Source organism: Equus caballus, chromosome 31 (genome assembly GCF_041296265.1).
Source record: "Equus caballus isolate H_3958 breed thoroughbred chromosome 31, TB-T2T, whole genome shotgun sequence".
Classification (NCBI taxonomy): Eukaryota; Metazoa; Chordata; class Mammalia; order Perissodactyla; family Equidae; genus Equus; species Equus caballus.
Window position 1 is genome coordinate 15,806,255 of NC_091714.1, and position 24,714 is coordinate 15,830,968.

Here is a 24,714-nt window from a genome sequence, read left to right on the forward strand (position 1 = left end):
TGTAAAAAGTATTATTTCTCCTCTTATTAAGTTCATGTATTTTTATATTCTTTGATTTGGCAATTCTACCGAATGAGAGGTATAGATTTATGTATGAAAATGTTTACTGCTTGAGATGTATAATATTTAGAAAGGAAAAAAATCCTGACATGTAAGATTCTACTTAGAGGAGGCACCTAGAGTTGTCAAATTCAGAGACAGAAAGTAGACGGGTGGCTGCAGTGGCTGGGGGAGGGGAAGGGAATTGCTATTTAATGAGTTTCAGTTTTGCAAGATGAAAGCGTTCTGGAGATGGATGGGGGTGACGATTGCACAATGTGACTGTACTTAATGGCACTGATCTGTGCGCTTAAAAATGGTTAAGATGGTAAGTTTTATGTTATGTGTATTTTGCCATAATTTTAAAAATTTTACTTTTTTAGGGGCTGGCCCCGTGGCCGAGTGGTTAAGTTCGCGCGCTCCGCTGCAGGCGGCCCAGTGTTTCGTTGGTTCGAATCCTGGGCGCGGACATGGCACTGCTCATCAGACCACACTGAGGCAGCGTCCCACATGCCACAACTAGAAGAACCCACAACGAAGAATATACAACTATGTACCGGGGGGCTTTGGGGAGAAAAAGGAAAAAAAAAAAATCTTTAAAAAAAAAATTTTTTTACTTTTTTAAGTCATCCCTCCCACATTGTATAGCCATGCGCTCTTCAGTCACCTGTCCCAGGATGTGATGGGAGGTTTATATTCTAAACAGGGTTAAACTGAGTCTCCAGGCGCGGGGAGTCGGGGGGGGGGGGGCAGGCACACCCAAGGACACCATCATGAAACGCCCCTTGAGTTTATGCATCCTACTCCCACGCTCCCCCCCACACTAGGCTCCAGAATGTCAGCAGTCAGGCATATGCATTCCAAGAAGAAAGAGTCTTCTTGGGGGAATTGGAGTAGCCAGAGAAGAGTTGTTGAAAACAATCAGATCAGCCTCCAGAATGTCTACCACTGCCCCAGTACACACGGCTTCCAGTCAACTTTTGAGTATGACAAATTAGCCCCAAATCAGACATGGAACGAAAACCCCAACTATGAAAGACAAAAAACGAAAAAAAAAAAAGCAATTTGGAAAAGACAGAGGCTATGCAGAGAAATAAACTTTTAAAGAAATCCTCAGAGAGATCAAAGATATTGCAGCCAAGAACAAACAGGATACTTCAAAACGGAGTCTTTAGACCAATAAGATCAGTTCTTAGAAATTAAAAATATAGTAATATGAAAGCTAGCCTTGAAAATGTTTTCCCAGAATCTAGAGCCAAATACTAAGAGATAGAAAACAAAGGAAAAAAGAAGAGTTTTAATTAGGACCATTCTAGAAGTTCTAAAATCTGAATAATAGTAATTCCAAAAAGAACAAAGAAAAAGAGGAAAACGGAAGAAATAATTTCCCAGAAATGAAGTGCGTGAGATTCTAGGCTGAACGAGGTCATGAGAACCCAGCCTGTTGAAGAAATGGATCCGCGTGGAGATGCACCATCATCAGATCTTCAGAAGACTGAGGACAAAAAGGACTCTGAGCTATACAAGCGATTAAGAATCAGATTCCAACAGAAATGCGTCTATCATGATGACACTGATGGAATCCGAATGTGTGTGAACGCTGAATGGAAATTAACCCAACTGGAGGACCGTTCAGGGCCAAGATTGACAAGCCTGAGGAAAACGTCGTACTTTTGTAAAAAGGTCATCACTGAGCTTACAAGGTTGAGGCCACAGACCTTGAGGTTAACCAGAGAGACTCTGCAGAGGATGCTGAGCCCCAAACCTGGCTCTGCCGAGGCCATTCCGCTGGAGAATGGATCTTCCACTTTATTTACAACTAACGATTATTTGGAAATTGGGAATTCTCTTAGTCTTATCTCTAGCTACTGTATCATGTAAGGCTGTATGTTTATGATCGTACTGAGTGAAGTACCAAGAGGGTGACATGATCCAGGGTAAGAAATACAAATCAACGTACATTACGTTTTTCTTTCTATCTCGCTTTAGAGCATTCAGCAACATCTTTCATTAAGGGACTCCTTTATATCCTTCTGTATCAATTTACTTATCTCCTCTAATCAGTTCTTTAGTACATAATACTTGGTTTAAAGCAAACTAAGTTATGTTTCAAAGAGTTTGAGAAATAAACTATTTTTTAAACGCGGGACTATCGAAATGGAAACCCAGTTGTGCTTGGCAAGCTTCCATCAAACACATTCATATCTGAAATATATATAGAAGCCCTGGCATTTTTCTTTTAATGTGAGACAGCTTGTTTTCCCTGGAGATGTTTTGCCTAGAGAAGAAGATGAAAGGAAAGACATGATAAATGTTTTCAAATACCTAGAGGGCTACAGTGTGGAAAAAGGAGGTGAGTCTGTCCTAGGTGATTCCAGAAGGCAGCGCTGGGAACAGAGGCGAGCAGTGGTATGGAGGCATACTTTTGCTCCAGTGGAATAACAGGCTTCCTTTTATGGAGAAACTCCCCAGACCTCCCAGAGCTTAAGCAGAAGAGCCTCCTGCATGGGGGCGGGACCCTGGTTTAGCCAGCCTCGAAGTTCCCTTCCACTGGGGCTTCTTGGTCTCAAACCTGACTTTCCATCTGGTCAATCATGAAGGTGGCAGGTGTGGTGGGCGGAACTGTGTGCTCCCCAAATCCAAATATTGAAGCCCCAAGCCCTGCACATCAGAATGTAACTGTATTTGCAGTGAGAGGTTTTGAAGAGGTGATGAAGCTAAAATGAGACCTTTAGGGTGGCCCGAATCCCATCTGACTGATGCCCTTATAAAAGGAGATGGGGACCCAAAGAGACACCAGGGATGTGTGCGTGGGGACACGGCAAGAAGGAAATCATCTGCGAGCCAAGGAGAGGCGTCGGAGAAACTAAACCTGATGACACCTTGATCTTGGACTTGCCAGCCTCCAGAACTGGTAAATTTCTGTTGTTTAAACCACCCTGTCTGTGATATTTTATTATGGCAGACCGAGCAGACTGATAGAGCAGGACAATGGCCTGGTGCTTGGTGGCAGTCGAAACATTGCATGTCCTGTTAAGACACATTAAAGCAACAGTCCGTTCAATTGATTAACTCTAGCATATGTCGCTTCTCACCAAAATAACTAATGAGTGTGCCATTAACACTGAGGGGTCTGGCGGACTACTTGATATCCAACTGTCCAGACACATCACTACAAAAGCAGTGTGTGAAAATTTGAAGTATGGCACTCAGGAACAGACTCAACTGAGAGGCTAAAAAGTGGCAGAATTGAAGCCCAGAGAATGTATCTTCCGGAAGTTATCAGAGCATCCTTTATCTCACATAGGGACATGTGCTCTAGAACACCCCATTGCCAGAACCATTTGGGGGATGCTATATTGGGTGAAACTGGATGTCTTTGAGAAAACACCTAAAGGATTTTCATAAATAAATAAAATGGCTGAAATAATTTAATGTTTCTGTTAGCAGCTTAGTCACAATTAGAGAACCGTTAGTGGTGGACCAGCCCAGTCCTGCAAGGGAAAGGGGATGGATCTTGGCATGTTACTCGGACAAGCCTATAGGCCATGTGATCTATGCTCCTCCTCCAGTGGGCCAGAACAGCAACCCTAGTCACAAACGGACTGCAGCACCCTCAGAACTACAGCCATTTATAGATAAGTCTTTGCAGTAATTTAAGATTGACTGACGGTCTTCAGTGCAAGTAGATAAGGCATTATTCAACATCTATGCGCCATCTTGTACCACAACCAATCCCTATGACAGAATTCAATCTTCTCCATCTAGGGAGAGAGAGGGTACCTTGTGGCACATTTATGAGGCAATTTCTCTTTCTTTCATACTTAAATGACTCTATATCGAGACATTCTTGAATAAATTTTCCCCTCTTGAACTTTTTGTTCATTAAACTAAAACTTCAAATCTAGAAGATGGCTTTTCAGATCAGACTAAAAGAAAAAGCATAAAAATGTTTTTATAAAAAGGCATAAGGAAATTGCCAAGTAGATGCCCGCCTGCCCAAGGTCACTTGGAGGTCCTCAATGGCCAATCCATCATTGGGTTTTTAATGCCTCTATTACTAGCAATACTGATATCACTCAGTCATAGAATTTCAGAGATGGAAGAGAAGGCTCATTTTACCGATGAAAACACGCTCGGTGAGATAAAGGAATGTATCCAAGGTCACACAGAAAAATAGCAATTAAAGCAGCCTTACACGTGTTTTAGTTCCCTGGAATGAACTGATTATAAAAGGGAGGGAAAAGGGATAGAAGTCTTGCTCCCCTCCCCCCCATTTTTCAAGTTCAAAGGAAAAAGAAAGGTTCGTTGCACAGTCAGACTTGAATACAGTTCAGAGGAAAAAGGTCTTCTCTATACAGCTTGGCTGTTAATTACTAAAAAATAAATCTGTGTTTCTTTAAAGACGAAAGCAGCGGAGTGTGTGGACCGGCCATTTGTCAATGATAAGTAATTTCAGAGAGGCACGCTAAAAATACTGCTGCGGAGCAGAGGAGGGAATTAAAAGCAATTCCCAGAAACTGGATACTATAGTCCTTTCGCCTAAGTTCAAGGCCTATTTTGTGAGTGTTCTCCCTAGTTTTCAAAACATTGCAAAACAGGATACAGCTTGAGAAAACGTCATGCAATAATATTGCATTCGAAATGCCAAACCGTTGCGGGGGTTGGGGACCCCTCTCTTTGTTGAGCACTCATGTTTAATAGCATTGCTAGGAGTCCTCACTTAATCACGAGCCGGCCAGGATCTGATTTCACATTTGCAGGCAACACTCAGATAACCAAGAGTGAGCACCCGTGAGAATCCAGCACAGTGGACTGAGAAGTACCTAGCTTTGTTGGTGCTGGTGCAACCAAGGAAAGGGAGCTGTGGATGAATCTGTAAAGCTGCGGTATTTAACTGTGCAGGAAATGAACTGATGTAACGTGAAAAGCCAACAGACCATCCTCTCCCGTATGAGTAAAAATGTAGTGTTGCTAACAAACTTAAAACTGGGACTTCATTTATTCGACTATTTGTTGAGTACTTCTTCTGTGTCAGACGCTGTTCTAGGCTTGGGGAATTCAGCACTGAACCAGTTAGACCCCGTCCGTCGTCCCAAGAAATCTCTGCCTTCACGGTTCTTCTATTTTGGCAGAGGTGGGGGTAAGAGAGGGGCATATTGAACGCCATATGTTGACAGCTGATGTGGAGAAAAATTAACCAGGAATAGAGGGTAGTAATTGGGGTGTCAGGCATGTCTTCACGAGAATACTAACAAGATACCTGTTACATCACAAATTGAAACAGAAAGGGGACTGAATCATGAAAATGTTTCTTCCCAATGGAGAAGGCAGCCTCTCACAGAAAAACAAGTATTTTGCAGGGGTCATCTTTTAAGAGAGACCTGGAACAGCTCAAGAAACTCGCCATCCAGATGAAGTTATTAAATGATCAAAAAGCAACGAAGAACTACTGGTAAGTCCAGAATGGATTTTCTCTAAGTTCCCAAGGCCCGCGAGGAATGGGGCTGTGATCGCGTGGCGGTAACCTCCAGGCCCATCCACATCCCAAAGGGTACACCAGGAGTGGCGGATTCAAACAGCAAATTTAATAAAAGCAAAGACAGTGACAGTAAGCACCATTAGAAAAATGAAATTCTCCAGTGTCGCAAATTAAGCTTCTAGATAAGTGATGCAGTTTTGTTACTGTATCTGGGGGGAAATATCCAGATGTAGAAAAAGTGGAATCCTGTGAGGTGTAAGAAACACTCTCTAAAAGACTTCTGCTTTAAGCAATAAGATTTTGGGGCTTTTTTGGGTTTTACTCTTCTTATGGGGATGAGGGGTTGTTTTCTGGGACTGCCTCCCCGATCAGAGGATACGAGCAGATATAACAGCAGTGGTCCACAAGCACGTAACCCTAAGTAGCTTCCTCCTCATTCTGACCACATGACGAAGCCTGTTTATCTGCTTAGCTGGCTAATACTTTTAATGCAGTTGGCCTCAAAGTGCCAAGGCCAAGCGCAGAGAACCAACTGATGCTCCATTGCTGCCGGTGTTATGTGTGAGTATGCAGAGAGGATAAAGCATAGGCGAACAAAAATTTAAAAACCAACAAGAGGACCGCCATTGTTTGTTTCCTCACACAAACAAGTGTGACCTGTAGAGGATGCAGAAAACATGGCATATTCATACGCTTTACGATGTTTGCTGGGACTACCCTGCAGAAAGGCAAATCTCCAAAAGAAAACAGAAATCACTGCCTTGTAAATGATAAATTCAAATGTATTAAGATCTGAGACATCCCTCGATTACCTGCATAAGGCAATGAGTTTTAGGAGGCACTTTATTTAACAAACAAATATGTTATTATCAAAATAAAGACGCTTTTGTTTTATAATATTGAATTTTTCCATCTGTTGGGAATGGTCTGCCTAACCAATACTAAGATTGAATTTAAAAAAAAAATCTAAGAGTTCTAATTTGCAAAAGTTTTAAATCTGAAATTGGACCTGGACCAAAATGTTTCTAAAATCATTCTTGTTCAGGCATTAACTCATGGAAACCCAAATAAGGCAAAGACTACAGAACAAATGACAATTTGGTTTGGGAGGGGTCTTTTAATTTTTTTTAAATCTTTTCAGCAGAACCAGACTTTGCACAAAATTAATGGCACTTGTGCAGCCCTTGTGAATGCTGCGTGGCATGGCATGACAGAATTTTCTAGAAGGAAAAGGGCTGCACTTCTATAAGCAGTTTTGATAAATGAGAAATCATCTAAAAAGAATTCAGAAGAAAGGGACTAAATGTCCAAAGCTAATTTTTTGTGAATTCTTTTTCTTTTTTTCATTTTAATAGCTATTTGTTTTCATGCCTGATTGTGTACCTGCTAAAAGCTGACTCCCAAAACTACATAATCTTCAAGTCCCCCCCAAAAAACATATATGTATGCTGCACAGCTTAGAAAATATTTAGTAGGCAGTTCCCTTTATCCATCATTTAAAGAAAGTTTTACAAGGAAACAGGATTCCATTTTCCTTATAGTGAAAGGATTGGTTCTGAATTACCAGTATTTCTGGTTTCAGAAAGCGAGCAAGCAAGTCAGGATGGGAAAATATTTTCACTTTTGACTTTGTCTACATATTGTCTATCATTTTAAATTAAAAACCCTCTGGCAGGACCACCTCCTGTTCATAGTTTTCGTCCATCCATTGATCAACGTGGCAGGACCAAATTCCACTGCTGGTTAATCCTCCCAGGGACCAAGATGGGTCAGATCGTCTTACTGAGGGGACAGTAGTAGAAACCAAGGTCCCAAGAATCCTACAATGGTTCCATACCAAAGTATGCCATAACCATAAAACCTAACCATCGATTTTAGGCTATCACTGATGTCAAAAGAAAAGCATGAAAAAATATTGTTTAATAACTTAGAATACAGACGCTGTATTTACATTGCCAGGCAGACAAAAATGGGGCAAGAAAAAACAGAACAAGTATTCCAGGCTGCCTCAGAGACCATGATAAGCCAAATGAATAAAAGTTCTGCCTAAAACAGTCTAAGTTCATCCCAAAGCCAGGGCCTCCGGAAATGCCTCTGGTGGTGGCCTCTGCGGCCCTGGCCCCAGGGGGTCCTTTCCTAGGCAAGAGGGCCTTTGTGGACCTTTTGCAGGACGAGCTATATTAATTACTGGTCTTCCTGCAGCAGACATTTGGTATTTGCTCAGCCCCCCAAGGCCATGTTCAGAAGCCTGAGTCGGCTCAGGGAGACAATGGAATAATCAGAGGGTGGGGACAGAATCACTTTCTATAAAAATCTGTGTTTTCCCACATGGTTGAAATGTGAAAGAAATCACATCTGGACGAAAGCAAGATAGCCAGCCAACCTCCAGTAAACACGCCACAGGTTAAAAAGGATTTCCACGAGGCCTGCCCAGTGGTGGAGCGGTTACGTTGAAGCGCTCCACTTCGGGGACCCAGGGTTCACAGGTTTGGATCCCAGGCACGAACCTACACACCACTTGTCAAGCCATGCTGTGGCGCCATCCCACATACAGAATAGAGGAAGACTGGTACAGATGGTGGCTAAGCAACAATCTTCCTCACCAAAAGAAATAAGTAAAAAAAAAAAAAAAAAAAATCAATCAATAAAAAGGATTTCCATGTTATCTGGTATTATATGGAAATTTGGGCATCTGCTAATGCCTGTCCTCACCTGTTCTCTCAGTCCTCTTATCAATCCTACACATCAGATAAGATGCTGGCCTCACCCTGGCACACCCTTGTGGCATATTTCAGTGACCCCACCTTGCCTACTACTTACTTTCTGAGCTCCATCCACTCTGCTTTCAGATCCCTATTACTCAGCCTGTTTTCCTTCCTGGGTTTTCATTGAACTCTCTGCTCAGACGACGCTGTTCCAATAGACAAGCCTGAGCATGCGCCCTGCACAGTAGCAGCGCAGCGGTGAAGAGCTCGTGCTTGGGAATCTGCTGGTCTGGGTTCGAATCTTGAGAACAACAGGGTAGCCAGCTGTAGCCAGTACAGGCCATGTGAACTAAAGGCACAATGCCGGGACCCATAATAATTAAAGATGGAGAAGTGTGGGCTGTTACTCTCCTCACTATGGCTGGTGTCCCTTGTCTCACGTCTCAACAAATCTAAATGCCATCTCCCCTCAGTCCTCAGATCTTACTCTGCCTCTCAGAGTTCAAAGGATTGCTACACCTGAACACTGAGCAGCTCTCATCTCTTGCAAAATTCATTAGATGACCACCACGTTGCCTTGTCTTAACCTTATTTCTATCTTCTGTATCCTTCCATAGACTAGCTTCTCGCCTCGTAAGTGATGGACCATTTCTTAGCTCTCTTTATCTTCTCTGCCCCCAGAGGCTTAACCACGGAAGGCTCAAAACTGCTGTGGTTTGATTGGATTCAAAAGTCACCACGGGAAGAACAAAGCGTGGGACTTGAGATTTTAGTTGGGGCCATTCCAATTATTTTGGTAGAAATTATTTGGAACTCTCACACTAGGTCATGAAAATCCTCTTCTGTGAAAACGTGTGTATTTCTGACTTTACATCGTGCCTGCGGTGCTATATAAAGATCAGTGTTCCCACCAACTTCAAAAGCAGCTCTCCGCTCGAAGCAGCTCCACGGGGGCCAGTGGACAAGAAGAGAAACAGGTTCCACATGTTGGAGGAATCTCATCTAACCGAGGCCACGGCCAGCCTCCTTTCGCAGGACTTTCCCCCTCATTTGTCTTATTCACGTTACCGAAGAGTCAGTTTGCCGTATGCCAGATCATCTTATATATCTTTCACAGTGCTTGTTAAATTATCCCTTTATGATCAAATGGAACGATGAGACAAGAACTCAAGAACAGAGGAAGGTTATTCTCCAACATGGGGCCCTTCACATGGAGCTTGATTCTGCCTCCACGGTGTGATTCCCCCGCCCCACGTGGGTTGAAATCAAAGCAGTGATAGTGTGCTGAAAGATTCGCTTGCCAATGCCCACGCCTCTAGGATCTCCAGGCTCAAGAGCTACAAAACATGCAGCATATCGTAGTTTCGGCAGAGAGAGGTGTGCATTTTGAAATGTGCACTACCAGAAAAATCCAGGCACCGTAGCAGGCTGCTCTCTAGAGTGAGAGAAAATGACTCTCAGAGCAAGCACAATTCCAGTGTTTCCAAAAAGAAGTCACATTCGACACCAGACAAGTAGTTGGGGCAAGACAATCATAATGAATAATAGTAATAAAGTTCCGAGTAAGGCTGTCTAAGAAAGAGAAAGCACGACTTTACTTTCTGTACCCAAGTATAGGTATAACTTCCTATACCTGAGTATAAGGGTTACTCCAATGATCAGATAAATACTTCCTTTTGTAACCAATGGATTGCTTTTGTTGTTAACATCATCCACCCCCAGCAGGGTGACAATACATATCCTGCCCAGGCCTGTGTTTACTGTTCTCCGAGGATTTGTTTCAAGTGCTACCCGCCCTCCGGCCCCTGATTCTGCACTGGAGCCTGGAACAGTGGCTTACCATCATCGGTGACAATGACTTCCTCCTCCTGGCCATTCAGGGCTCCCTCCTGGAGGCTGAGCTCTTCTTGCTCGGCTAAGCCGTTGACAGGGGACAGCTGACCATTCTTCTGGAGGAGCTGTGGGGAAGACAAAACCATGTCAACTTAATTTCAATCTTCACCGCCAAGTGAGAAGCAATACCATTTAAAGGAGAAATCCCAAGAAATGGAGGTTCGAGGACAATGAAGATTTGTCTTTTATTGTCCGAAGGCTCCCACCACCTTACCACATGTACCGGGAGCAATTACCAGGCAGACAGGGCTTTCCTTCTGGATAAATGTGCGCACCATTCGTTCATTTCAACACCATGCACGCTATCCACACCCACCATTCCAGGCCTACTTGAGATCTAACAATGAGTCAGTCAGGTGTGGTCCCCATCACATTGAGCTCACAAACTACTATGGAAGGCAAACTTTTAAAAAATATTTTTGAGGGGCCAGCTCCGTGGCCGAGTGGTTGAGTTTGCGCGCTCCGCTGCCGTGGCCCAGGGTTTGGATCCTGGGTGCGGACATGGCACCGCACGTCAGGCCACGTTGAGGCGGTGCCCCACATCCCAGAACTAGAAGGACGTGCAACTACGATATGCAACTGTTGTACACAGGGGGCGGTTTGGGGAGATAACGCAGAAAAAAAAAAAAAAAAAAGATTGGTAACAGTTGTTAGCCCAGGTGCCGATCTTTAAAATAAATAAATAAATAAATAAATAAAAATATTTTTGACTTAAAAGTTAAAAGAAACATTTCCTTGTGATTAGACGCAGGCCATGCCTATTTGACTCAAACATACAGAAATGACCATGTGTCCTTCTCAGGGTAGAGGGCAGACATTTAAACAAATAATTAAAATTGCAGCTATGGAAACAGTCCTGGGAGGAATGCACAGAGCAAACGACAATTAGCAGAGGGCCCTGACCCAGGCGGGGATGTCCAGAGGGCTTCTCCGAGGAAGTCAAGGTCGAACTGAGACCTAAGCTCCCAGGCAACGGGCATGTGAGAAAGGGGTGCAGGGGTGCAGAGAAGGGAGGCACATTAGAAGGCACCGTGGTTCCAAGGCCAGTGCATCCAGTGTGAACAAAGACGAGACACGTAACACACGTTTTCATGAGTCATTGTTTTTTTCCTTAAAAATATTACTAAAATGGTCATTTGCAATATTCCCCATAGAATGGCCTGTGCAATTGATGTCGTCAGTTCCAAAAACAGTAGACATATAGAGATGTCCCTATGTCATTTTTTTTTTAATCCTGAGACTATAGGTAAAAAATTTTAAGCCACATAAAAATAGCACAATGACCATTATGAGTCTAAAGATTTCAACAATGCTTTATAGGTCATAACATTGCTCATTTGTCTTAAAACCAACTTGGGCAGGTGCTACGGTTTCCATTTTATAGATGAGGACACTGAGACCCACAGTGATCACAGAGGGTAGGGTTGCTAGGCCACAGGTCCCACAGCTCAGCAATGGAGGCACCAGGGCTCAAAGGCCAGGACTCATCAACTACTTCCAGGGTTTTTCCACAACACGACGAACTGCTGAAGGACCTGTTACTACACACAATAATAAAATGCCTTCAAGAATATTCCACAGTGCCTCCCTACTCCCAGGTCTCAAAGCTCAACCCTCCATTTGGCATCATTCCATCCTGCTCATAGGCCAACGGAGCACGCTGGCCAAACCACTGACTTCCATCAGGGCCTTGAAAGGATGGCGGGTTCAAGACCATCAATCCCGAAGGCTGGAACAGTGCTAAATTGATTTCACCTGGCCGCTCCCTGCTCCCAGCAAAGCCGTCCTTCCACCGCACGAGCTGCCTCCTGAAATAATACCACAGTACTTGAATACTTACACTACAGATGGAATAGCTGGCTTCAAAATGCCCATGCTGAGTCCATTTATTAGAATACTCGGATCAGGTTTCCATTTACAGTCTTCTCTTACCAAAACATGAAAGATAGGAATTTTAAATGAAACCTAAAGACAAAAGCAGGGGGAGAGAGGGAAGGTCCTCACAGTGACCATCAGCAAAAATGCTGGCATTTAAGGGAATTTTAACTAAATATCACTAGTTACGTACGTAAGCTAGACTTAGAATTGATTGGTAACATGAAAAAGAGCCAGAGGAGGAAAGCAGGAAACATTATTGTGGGCTACACGGTAACCCAATGAATCTTACACCTAAAAAATGTGGACATACACACCACGATATGGCAAACTAGATGGGCAACACGACACGGCCGTTCTAATACCTGTTTCAATGCAGTAAACTTTTGGTCAAGTGTGTCCTTGCTTAGGAACAAGAACTCTGAAGTTCTATAGAGGTTAGAGTTCCACAGAGTTTCTACAATTCTTGAAAGAGTACTCCTAATTCTTTGTGAATTGTGAAATCCAAGAAATCGCTAACCGTAGCCAAACTGAGTATCTTTAAATGTGAAGGGTCCATAGGACACAGGCACAGACTTTTGTCTACTCTTGTAGAAACGTTACCCGTTTATAAAGAAGTACATTAGATGATAGAAAATGGGTCTGGAGAACTGCCGTCACCTGCCAAGCCTCCGTCTATCTTAAGTGTGACAGGTAAATTACGGATTAGTCATTCCCAGTGACCACAGGGCAACTGTCTCTACTTCAGAGAGGCACTTGATAAATTATTAACTTTGGTGACAATTTGGGACAGTGACATTATGGAAACTGAGTTTTGAGTCTATTTTATTATATTCACAGCTCAAGTCCAGCAAGGGTACCCAAGCTTTGACACCACGGGAGATGTCTCGAGTGAGTATTCAGAACCCATGACACACCAACACTCCACACAAAAACAGGACTTCCTTCCTCGCCATATTCAGACATTTCCACATTCTGTGTGTCACTCAGAGATGCTTTTTACAAAATCTCATGGGTTTTTGTAGATGGATAATTCACTTTTTTCCATGCCAAAAAAAAGTTTGTTTTCCTTTTCTCCCATCCTGAACCATCAAAATAATTCAAACTATTAAGGGTTCAGGTGCTTCTGAGAGTTATCAATACGTTAAAGTCACCTGAAAGCATAAGAAACCTAACCCACAGTTCTTTAACGTTTGTTTAAGGGCTTCCTGTCTTTTCCACGTGTGACATATGCACATAAGCATTCTTTTTTTAAAAAAAAAGAAAAAGAGAATACATGCTGTTTTATAACCTGGTTGCTTCATACACTGTGGATGCTTTCTTATCAATAAACACATTATCTGGCTCATCCTCGTTCTTTTTTTCTCTGTAACTCAAATGCCCCCCAAAAGACAACGATTTATCCGTTATGCCCAGATAGACCTTGAAAGACCCAAGGACACAACCTAGTGACAAAGGGGCTAGGAAGTGTTGGAGCCAGATGAGATGCAAGGGCCATGTAATTCAGAGAGAAAGTAGTATCAGGACTGAAGCTTTCAAACAAGAAGAAAAAGGAAATTTCTATTCCACTTTTTCCCTCCAAAGTTTCCTCGCATAGCTTTATCCATACATCTTGTACTTGCTTTTATGAAAACAGTTATGTCTTTTGAGATGAGAACTAGACACGCTCCTTGCACTTAAACATAGTAAGCACCAGAAAACCTCTTTTCCCACTAGATTTGTGCTTCAAAAAGCGTAAATGCCTCCTTTGAGCAAATCAAAACCCTGAGTGTTTTCAAGCTTATATCCTTTGAGTGGGTCAGCCAGAGTTTATTCCCGTAAAGTATTACCACATTACAACTAAACAAGCTTTAAAAAAAAAATCTCAAATGCTTCCAGCAACAGTGTTTTCCTCTCATTCCTGTAAGAATAACTGAGAATATCCAAAATGGTGGCCAAGGCATTGTGGAAAAACTACCAGCCGTCTCCGTTCCCCTTTCTTCTCCACAGGACTGCCCACAACTTGCTCTGAACCCCTCTGTAGGGTACGCAGCAGGAATGTCAAGATCTTTAATGAATGTGTTAAACAATGAACAAAACAGATGAGCTCTTGACATTGTCGGGATGTTGGGGTAGAGGAGACGAGCCTGCTACAGTGACTACTCTCGCCACACAAACGATGCTCCTGGCTCTGCATCCTCACTGGATGACCAGCACAGGTGGCCCCTTGGCCCAGAGTCCTGGCCCCAGCTGGTAGATGAGGCCCCGGCCAGGGCATTTCACCCCAACTATTGCAGCAAACCCAAAGAGCAGAACTGTTAAGTGGCTGTAACCAGGAAGGAACCAGAAGTGGATCAATCTGACACAGATACATGCACAAATGATCAGAATAAAAAGATAATCTGGAAGGAATTGTAAATCCATGACAAAACTTGTCAAGAAAACTCTTCAATGTGTTTTTTCCTTCATTCTAATAGAAAGTGTTTTGAAAGGAAACCTTTAAAAATGTCAACCAGAAGAAAATAGAAATCAGAATATAATTAGTAAACAATATCTCTGGAGAAAAGTTTTAAAACAGCTATAAATATTTTAAACGTACATACCCACTGGCTCCACCATCCCATTCTGATAGACATGGCTTTGCCTACTTATGCAGGTATAGGTACAATGATGTGCAATGCACAATAATTTATAAAAGCAAAACCCTCAAGTATCTATCAGTAGAGGGGGAGAATTAAATAAATTATGAGACATCCAAATAATAGATGGCATCAAAATGAATGAGGTATTCCAGACACACGGATGTGGGTGGATGTCTCCGATTTGAGTGGAAAAAGGCAAGTTTGCTGAGAATATTTGCTCAAAATAAAACAAAAATAACTCACTAATAGGGGTGGGGAGGGCTGGCTCCAATGTTTGCGTAAGCATTTAAAAATAAGCCTGGAGGGCCAGCCCCGTAGCTGAGTGGTTAAGTTCACGTGCTCTGCTTCGGTGGCCCAGTGTTTCACTGGTTCGGATCCTGGGGACGACAGACATGGCACCGCTCATCAGGCCATGCTGAGGCGGCGTCCCACATGCCACAACCAGAGGCACTCACAACTACAACATACAACTATGTACTGGGGGGCTTTGGGGAGAAGAATTAAAAAAAAAAAAAGAAGATTGGCAACAGTTATTAGCTCAGGTGCCAGTCTTTTAAAAAAAAAAAAAAGTCTGGAATAATATATACCAAATCTTGAACACGACAACCTCTGTGGATTTCTGTTTTTTTGTTTTATCCTTTGCAGAGGGGTTGGGGGAAGACAGTGGTTTTCTTTTTATTCACTTTATCATTATAAAGGTGAAACTACATTGAACCCTAAAGTCCATCAATTCTTAGGCACTTAGCATGCTACTAACCCGGCTTTCCAGGGTTCATAAACCTTTCGGACCATCTGAACCAAGGGACCAGGCTGCCCGGATGCAGCTTTAACTCCTCTGTTCACATTATCTCCAAACGAGATTAGCATATTAATGTCCTCAGCCAAACCATTACTCAAAAACAATGACCAAGACACAGACAAGAATATCACGGTTCAGAGGCTCCTGATGCAGTGATGTATGTGTGATGTACCTACGGCACAAACATGTTTTACACACATTTGCTCATTTAATCCTCCACCTTAAGGAAGTTATTGATCAAGCCTGCTTGACAGCTGAGGAAGCAGAAGCACCAAAGGACAGAGCGGGTGTGGGGAAGCCAGGACCCAACCCAGGGCTAAGCTGCGTGCACAGCCTCCGTGTGAAGGACGTTCTGTCTCAGGACTGAGTCTGCTAGTCCCTAAGTCAGGAAACAACGGCCAACCCACTTCACAAAAACGGTACAGGACCTAAGAATGTAAGTCTGAGTCATCGTCCTGACGATACTGACCAGCCTAGGTTGTTTCATGCTGAAAGTCTCCCCTCTAATTTAGGTGTCATTTACAGCACACTAACAGAATTACAGGTGTCAAAGGTTTGCTTTTGTTTTGAAAAGTAACCATTTTTATTTCGAACTGATCCAAAGAGAAAGCTTTGTAAAATCCAAGTCTAAACACAGTTGGAAACCTTTAGGACAGAGTTTGAGGCACAGGAGAGAAGATGCTTGAATCACTTCAACAAAATTGATCCAACTCCCACAGTGAAGGTCACTGTGAAAAACAAAAACCACAAAACCACACAGAGCTCCGAGGGGGGCCGGCCCAGTGGCGCAGCGGTTAAGTGCGCACGTCCCGCTTCCGCGGCCTGGGGTTTGCTGGTTCGGATCCCGGGTGCGTACATGGCACCGCTCACCAAGCCATGCTGAGGCAGGCGTCCCACATATAAAGTAGAGGAAGACGGGCACGGATGTGAGCTCAGGGCCAGTTTTCCTCAGCAAAAAGAGGAGGACTGGCGCAGATGTTAGCTCAGGGCTAACCTTTCTCAAAGAAAAAAAGCTCCGAAGAAGGAAAGCAAAAGATAAACAAAAAATTAAAATAGGAAACAATTCTAAATACCCCAAATTTGAAGCATGCTTATGGCATACCTTCTAGGTATTAAAAGTGAGACCTACAAGGCATATCTAATAGTGTGGAGATTTTATGTTCTAGTATTAAATTTAAAAAGCAAACTAAACAGTTATAGATACAACATGATTACAAATATATATAAGAACACACTGCAAAATAGCGACAATATTGCCAAATTGTTAACATCACAATATACCAAGTTATCATTGGGGAGGGAACGAGGCATATTTGATATTCTTTGTTTTTCTACTTTTCTGTGTTCTGTTCTTTATCTAATTAACATTATTCTTTTTACACTTGTGTGGTGGACGAGCTTTTCCTTCAAAAGTTGTTTTGTCTTGGTTTATTTATTTTTAGTATGGGCAGGAGACAGTCAAGAAAATGCTACTTGCCAGGGGTTGGCCAGTGGCCAAGTGGTTAAGTTCACGTGCTCCACTTCGGCAGCCTGGGTTTGTGGGTTCAGATCCCAGGTGTGGACCTACACACCGCTCATCAAGCTATGCTGTGGTGGCATCCCACATACAAAATAGAGGAAGACTGGCACAGATGTTAGCTCAGGGACAATCTTCCTCACCAAAAAAAACCCGAAAATGTTGCTTTCCAGTAAAGCATTTTAATTCTAACTTCTGCCAGCCACATGAATTTTCATGGGAAAATAGAATTGGTTTAAGATAGAACCTTAACAGTGAAATCATATGTCAAGAGCTTTTTCGTGCAAACTAACCCACGTGCACTCCTCAACCTTGAGGACACAGTGGGCTCAGAAGCAGAGCACACGGCCAGGTACTCTGGGACAACATTATATACGTCAAATCTGGTATTTATAATTGTCCCATCATTGTCACAGGCTGAAACTTGGGAACTCCAGGCTAGCAAACAGTCAAGAAAACTTCAACACAATCAACGGAATTTCAAAATGTATGTTTTAAATAGCAAAATGTTTCATTCCTTGGTAATGATCTAATTTCTAACTAGCTCAAGATACACAGTAAGGAGTGCTAAGGCAAGCCTTATATAGTAAGGACGATACGGTAATATTCCACAAATTTAACAAAGATTTAAGGCGATCCACAAAAGAAAACCATGAGGCAATCTCTTAACTTGCAAGGCTTTTCAAAGAGAGAGAATATGACCGGCTTATCAAGTTTCAGGGGTATTGTCAAAACGTTGAGCCAAAAGCTCTCTCAAACCACACGAAATTGAGAAGAGCATCCACCCAAGGTCAAGGGCGACTCTAGTGACCTCTGAAAATGTGTTTATCTTTGAGAAACTGACCTTCGAGATCTCTTTCTGATCCCAATTCCCCCCTAAAACATATGAAGGACACCCCTGTAAGTGTGGTCACAGTCCCACCTCTTAAAACACTGGTGCCCTGAAGCCTCATTACCTTTAAATAAAACCTCTGCTTGTTTTTAATTTCATGCTCCTTCTTTCTACCCTTACATTCAGCAAAACAAAACCAACAAACTAAAATAGCCCTTACTGACGGGTGACATTACTTTAAACATGACCAAGTTAATTCAAAGGACCCAGAAAAGGGGGTGGGTAACTCACCACCATCATCCAGAGCCAATGAGGCTCCCTTGCCTCCAGCCCCACATGATGAAAAAGCACGGTCCAGCTCTCTGGACCCTATACATACTATCATTTTATCTAGCAAGTCTTTTACTTCTGAGATCTGACTTAGAGCCCACAGTGCTGTTCAACCAGACCACATCCTTCAACAAACTGCCAAAAGTAAAAAATACTCACCAAAAAGCACCTTTTTTTTTTTTTTTTTTTTGCTGAGGAAGATTTGCCCTGAGCTAACATCCACTGCCAATCTTCCCCTCTTTTTGTATGTGAGCCACCACCACTGCATGGCCACTGACAGATGAATGATGTAGGTCCACATCCAGGAACTGAACCCAGGCTGCTGCCAAAGTGGAGAGTGCCAAACCTAACCAATAGGCCACTGGGGCAGGCCCAAAAAGCAACATTTAACCAAGCTCAAACTTGACTGGCTTTGAACGGTTTTGTTGTGCTCCATTAATTTAATTAAATCCTACTGGAAAAAATTCTAATGTTCAGAATACAAGGATTGATCTTATTTTGCTTTTGAAATCCCAATGCTCACTATTTAAGGGATGTTTCTAGAATACTATCTGTACAGCACATGAGCTTGTGGGTCCTTAAACGCCCCTGGTGAAGGCTGGATACACGAGACAGAGCGTCTCTGGTCACTGTCTACAAATCCGCCGTCTCCTGTTTCTCATCATTTTCAGTAAAATTCATGAAAATTACTTAACATAGTATCAGGAGGAATAACTCTGGACGTGAGAAAGAATGAAAGCTAAGAGAGAGCCACGCAAATCACTAGTTGGCTCTCAACATGTAAAATTAATTTTTAATTCAATCGAATGTTAATATTCAAGCTGTTGAATGTATTAGAAAATATCTCGTTTACTTAAATCCCAAAGGACTTGACCACTACAGCGAACTCATTTTATTAAGAATGTTGTCTACAAATTGGGCCTCTAAATCTCAAAGATCAGCTTTTTTCAAACTGGTATCCAAGAACGTCAGTATACCGGGTGTATCAATGCCATTATAGAGACGCTACTGTGCATTCCGAACCCCTACAGAGGAAATCATTGCAGCACCACAGAACCCTTCTCGAGCCATCTATTCGCATCCCCCATCACCAAAGACACCACAGTAAGTGTAGTATGTCTTAACACACAACATTTCAGTCAAATATTCCCCTCCTTTAAAAAGTTATAGTTGTTTTAAAAAGTACTAAAACTCCCGGGTTCTCTGGGAAAGAATGTAAAAGAAAACAAAACTCTAAATCTGGTGAGGTGAGAGATCAACCACGCTGATTTCAGGCAAAGGGAATTTACAAGAACTCTGCTTGAGAGAAGGAAATAAAATGCAGTGCCGCCAAAGACAGCATGGAGATGGTCCACCATGCAGAAGTCCGTGACATGGCACGCCTACCTTGCAAGGTTTGGAGCGCCCACCATATTTAGGTCTTAGCACAGAGAGATGGCTCCATAAATACAACTGAATAAATCTGACTCTAGGCCAAGCCTCTGGCACCACCAGCATACTCGTCTGTGTGTGAAAACGATGCACAGGAATTGCAGGGCACGAGGCATCGTGGTGGTCTCCACCCTAAAATGTGCCACCTCTCCTGGGGCGGTGGTCCCAACGTTCCTGGTTAAGAACCACTCCTGAGCCTCACAGAATCAGAAAACAATTCTAAGAGCTGAACCTGAACTGTATTCTTTTTTTGCCCAATTTGCCTTAAACCTAGAAAATGCATTCCAACTTACATTGTCTTGGATCAATGATACAATCCATCTAATGCAGATCTTATTCAAATGAACCATGGTGGAACTGGGGTGCCCACTCGGGGGGAAAAACTAAGCAACCCAACAATTTGAATGGTCCTTGTGTCAGGGACAGGGAGCAAGCCCCAGTCTTAGGTCACTTAGTGTCTTCTTAAACTTCAAGGCAACGCCGAAGTTCCATGTTTAACAGACAACAAAGCACGTAATGTCCTTGGTTAGTGATTTGACTTTGGGCCCCAGTGGGATGGCTCCTCTTACAGATCTTGTCAAGTCAGACACTCAGGATCCAGACCCCGAAAGCCTGTATTCTAGCATTATGACATAGATGATGAATATCCAAGACAAGCTATTTTTCCCCTTCGGAGCTGTACCTACAAGATGGACAAGACAAATCAATTTGCCATCTTGACTTCACAGGCCTCCACAGATCCCAACGCAAAATACGCGAGATATTACTGTGAAGAGAACGTGAAAATGAGTAGCTTAAAAGCACCAGATGGATGCTCCAAAACATTTCGGACAATTCTCATGCCTAGTTTCTTTTGAGTCCCTGCGCCTGCAAGTTCACGCTAGTTTCATTCATGGTAGATATAGAAGTCAAGATTCTGATTCCCACGTCATCCCTATACCCGGCATGGCATCGCATTCAAGAAATTACTCTCTTGTTAGGCAGCTGCTTTTGTCAGAGGCACCTGTATTTGGTAGCAAAATAATTACATTACATCTTTGCTTAGGAATTTGATAATATAAAATGTTTTGAAATCCACTGCAGGCCAGACAAAGGCTACACAGTTTCTTAGTCTGACAGATAAACAACTTGACAAAGGAGGAAACCAACACCATCTCAAGAAAAGTTTAGATTTTAAGGTTCAAAAAATTTTAGATGCTAATTACTTCTTCTAATCAAACACACACCCCTAAGACACAATATCAGAAACTTAATCACGGAGGGAGTCAGTAACGAAAAATATACAGTGCAAGACTCTGCGCAATAAAACTCCAATATCCAAAACAAGATACAGATCTGGGATTGAATGAGAGTCCAGGGGTAGAGGCCCGAAATCACCTGCTTACAGGAGAGAAGCAAGGGGTGGGAAGGGGACACAGCAGAGTCTCTAAGTGAAGGCAACTGCTTTATACTTTTTTTTTTTGGTGAGGAAGGTTGGCCCTGAGCTAATATCTGTTGCCAATCTTCTTCCTTTTGCTTGAGGAAGATTGTCCCTGAGCTAACATCTGTGCCAGTCTTCCCCTACTTTGTATGTGAGAAGCTGCCATAGCATGGCTTAATGACCGGTGTGTGGGTCCATGCATGGGTTCCGAACACACGAAGCCCAGGCTGCTGAAGTGGAGGGCACAAACTTAGCTACTGGGCTGGCCCAAGAGAGTCTCTCATAAGAAGTTTTACTTCCTACTTTATTTGTTTTAAGCAGCCCAAAGAAGCATGCATCACCACCTCTTGCCAGTTCTAAACCATCTTGATGACTGCAATACAGGGAGATGCCAACAGAAGTTTACTCCAAACTGCCCAACAAAGGCAACATACTAATATTTAATTAGGAGGACAACTGAGATCACTCTCAAAGTTCAATAACATAATTATCAGTCTGCAAGTTTAATGGCTGTCCTGCCTTTGAACCACATTGCTTAACTGATTGCTGATTTTTTAAAAATCCAGTTAGACAGAATTTATCGATCACTCTGTTTCTACTTCAGTTCGAAGTCTGTGCTCCACTTGATTGAACCAGAAAATGAACAAGCGGATTTGCTTGTCATTCAACAGAATGAACTGGATTTGCAAAGATGGCCCATCTAAGCTAATGTGATTTAACCAAGAATCAACAATTGCCATCCTGTAATGTTCTGCTCCAAATATTTCTAGCACAATCACTGAGAAAGGAAGACACAGAGCAGAAAAGCAGCAAACTGCTCACCCACAAAGAGCCAACTCGTGGTTGCTGAAGAGCATCATTGCCTCCGAGGCTGAATTCTAAACTGCCTCTCCGTTGATTGTCAGCCTCACAGCTGCTTCTTTGTGAAGACAGCTGAGACTCTCTCCCGCCCGGAATGTTCAGGACTGAGGGCGCTCAGCAAGGAAGGAACCGGAGGGGGCCAGCCAATGGGCAGCAGGCACTACGTGAAGGATCCCGAGGGACTCTGAGAAACGCCTCTTTCTATGTGAAAATCTCAAGAAAGTTTCCTATGCACTGCGGCCCGGATTACTCAATAAAGTTCTTGAACATTTAGCTCTGAGAGTGGGCTCATAGATGCCGTTTTGCAGAATCCATTTAGGGTCTGGGGATGAATCAAAACGATGAACTAAAGTGGGTTTCTCTGACGTGTGCGCTTGGCCCTTCCACCCCGGAATTCAAATGGCATGCTGCATGGCAAAACAAAGGTGACGTGAAGCCAGTCACTTGAGCACAGCCCGTGTTTAGCAGGAAGTCTGGTGGGAGTGACACAAGGACTCTGTCTAGGCCCACTGTCTCACAAACGGCAGGTGGCGGCAGGACCCTTCCCCTGACCAGTAAAAATGCTACAAAGCGTCTCTGGATGCAGCACAGCACAGCACAGGGCAGTAGATGCAGAGAGAGCCCGTTACAACGAGACACATGGGAGGGAACCCCAGCCGAGCCGCTCAGCAGCCGCGAGACATCTGATCTGAGCACGTTTCTCGTCCCGAGCCCACATTTCTTCACCTAGAAAATGGGGATAATACTTTGCCGAGCTGTTCTTGTGGCCACATCCCATGGAGTCAGGACCTCTGGAAATGGGACCCAGGAGTTAGCGGTTTCTCGAGCTCCCCACGTGAGTCCAATGGTCAGCCATGTCCCAGAGGAGAGGCATGATACTGCCCAGAGGAACCTGACAACTGGTAAATGGGGGCACGGGATTTGGTCCTTTGCAGACACTGGAAACCAACTCTCAAAAGGAAAATCAACTGGAATGCAGGTAAGGTTATAAGAGGTAGGTTTACACGCACAGGGAAGGAGCTTTTATGCAAGTAAATTGATGGGCAGGACCTGGTGGGAGTAACTTCTAAGGAAGGGGAGGGGCAGTTACGTGCTGGGGCGGGAGGAGAGGCAAAAACGAGGATCTGGTGAAGGTTGGGAGTCACCACTGAGGAGAAGAGGAGAGGAAGGTGCATCTGATAAGAAGATGGTGGGGAGTCCTGACTGAACTCTGAGGCCTGGGGCCAGGGATCACCTGGGCTTGAGGTGTTCCTCGGGGAGCACTCAACAGTGTGGATGTAGAAATGAAGGGATTTGAGAATTGGAAAAGGGATGCAGTGGAAGAAATGAGATGGGGGCTGGCCCAGTGGCACAGTGGTTAAGCTCGTGCTCCGCTTCAGTAGTCTGGGGTTGGCGGGTTCTGACCCCGGATCCCAGGTGCAGACCTACACACTGCTCATCAAGCCATGCTGTGGTGGCATCCCACATACAACACAGAGGAAGACTGGCATGGATGTTAGCTCAGCAACAATCTTCCTCACCAAAAAAAAAGAAATGAGATGGCAGTGAGTGCTGCTTCTCCCTTATGCGCAGCCAGTCCAGCCCGAGACTCGGCTCATGGCGGCGTCCAGCTGACACAGCTATGGCCTGTTGGATGGACCTCCCACCCAGCCCTCCTTGGGGGTGTTTAGCAAAGATGGCATTCTGACCTCTGCCCCGTGTTCCTGTCACCTAAATAGCCCATCAGGCTGCCTGAACTCAGTGGAGAAGGAACACCTAATACTAGTTCCTATAAACAGTAATGGGCGCTAAATAATTTTTCCAGAATGAAATAGCAACTATTCTAAGAACAGGTTTGTGGTGGTCAATCCATTGCTTCAGCCTCAGCAGTAAGCTTCTAAAACGTCTTGATCAGATGCCTTTCCCAAGTCACGCCTTCTGGACCAGTGACAAGACACTAACTAAAACAAGGCAAAGCGAACTGACGCGAGCCCTAAACATGCTAGGGATCGTGTTACCTAAAGAGCAGAGAATCACAATCCAGGTTACACACAGAAGCGTCTGCCATGCAGCATCTCTCAGCCTCTGCGTCGAAAGATCTAGAGTCAGGCCAACTGCTAAAACCGCTGGAGGGAGAGTGACACCTGGGCGGCCCCACCGCCCTCTCCTTACAAGATCAGCGCAGCCACGGCATCTGTACTCAACAGTCCTGTGCTTCCGTCCTCTTCCAGGCCAGCCAGATTAGATTAAGTCATTCTAAGGGAGACAACACCTGGATAGAAAAACGGCGGCTCTGCTTTCCTTTTACTTTCTTACTTTCTTGGTTTTAAAAAATTACTCAATAAATTTGCAAGTTATTTAATAAGTTATACTGCACATATACCACACATATCTTCTAATTAGGATCTAACCCTACTCAAGGGAATGGGGGGCTGGCCCAGTGGCGCAGCGGTTAAGTTCGCACATTCCCCTTCCATGGCCCGGGGTTCACTGGTTCGGATCCCGGGTGTGGACCTACGCACTGCTCATCAAGCCATGCTGTGGCAGGCGTCCCGCACATAAAGTAGAGGAAGATGGGCACGGACGTGAGCTCAGGGCCAGTCTTCCTCAGCAGAAAGAGGATTGGTGGCAGATGTTAGCTCAGGGCTAATCTTCCTCCAAAAAAAAAACAAAAGGAAAGGGGAGGGTGTTTCTAAAGAAGAAGAAGTTGGACAAAGCCTTTTCAATGGCAAAGCCCTACGAAAACCACAGCAACTTCAAGGTTTTAGGGCAGACATTTTTGTTTGGTTTTTGCTACCAAATCTAGACCCTCATACTTTGGCTTCCAACACATAAAGGGGGGTCAGGATATTCACTAAAATAGAAGCAGATGCTCTAAGAAGCCCAATTAAAAATACATTCAGTCTAGCCAGGCCTCACGGTGAGTTTGCA

The 24,714-nt window shown here is 43.7% G+C and overlaps 1 protein-coding gene across 2 annotated transcripts in view; it reads right to left on the minus strand.

Annotated features, from left to right (window-relative positions):
• AKAP12 (A-kinase anchoring protein 12) overlaps positions 1 to 24,714 on the minus strand; it is an 87,329-nt gene that overhangs the window by 25,580 nt on the left and 37,035 nt on the right. For both annotated transcript variants that reach the window (XM_070256492.1, XM_023633109.2), the window contains exon 3: positions 10,067 to 10,184. In XM_070256492.1, coding sequence (XP_070112593.1) covers positions 10,067 to 10,184 — 118 coding nt within the window. The remainder of the gene's footprint in view (positions 1 to 10,066; positions 10,185 to 24,714) is intronic.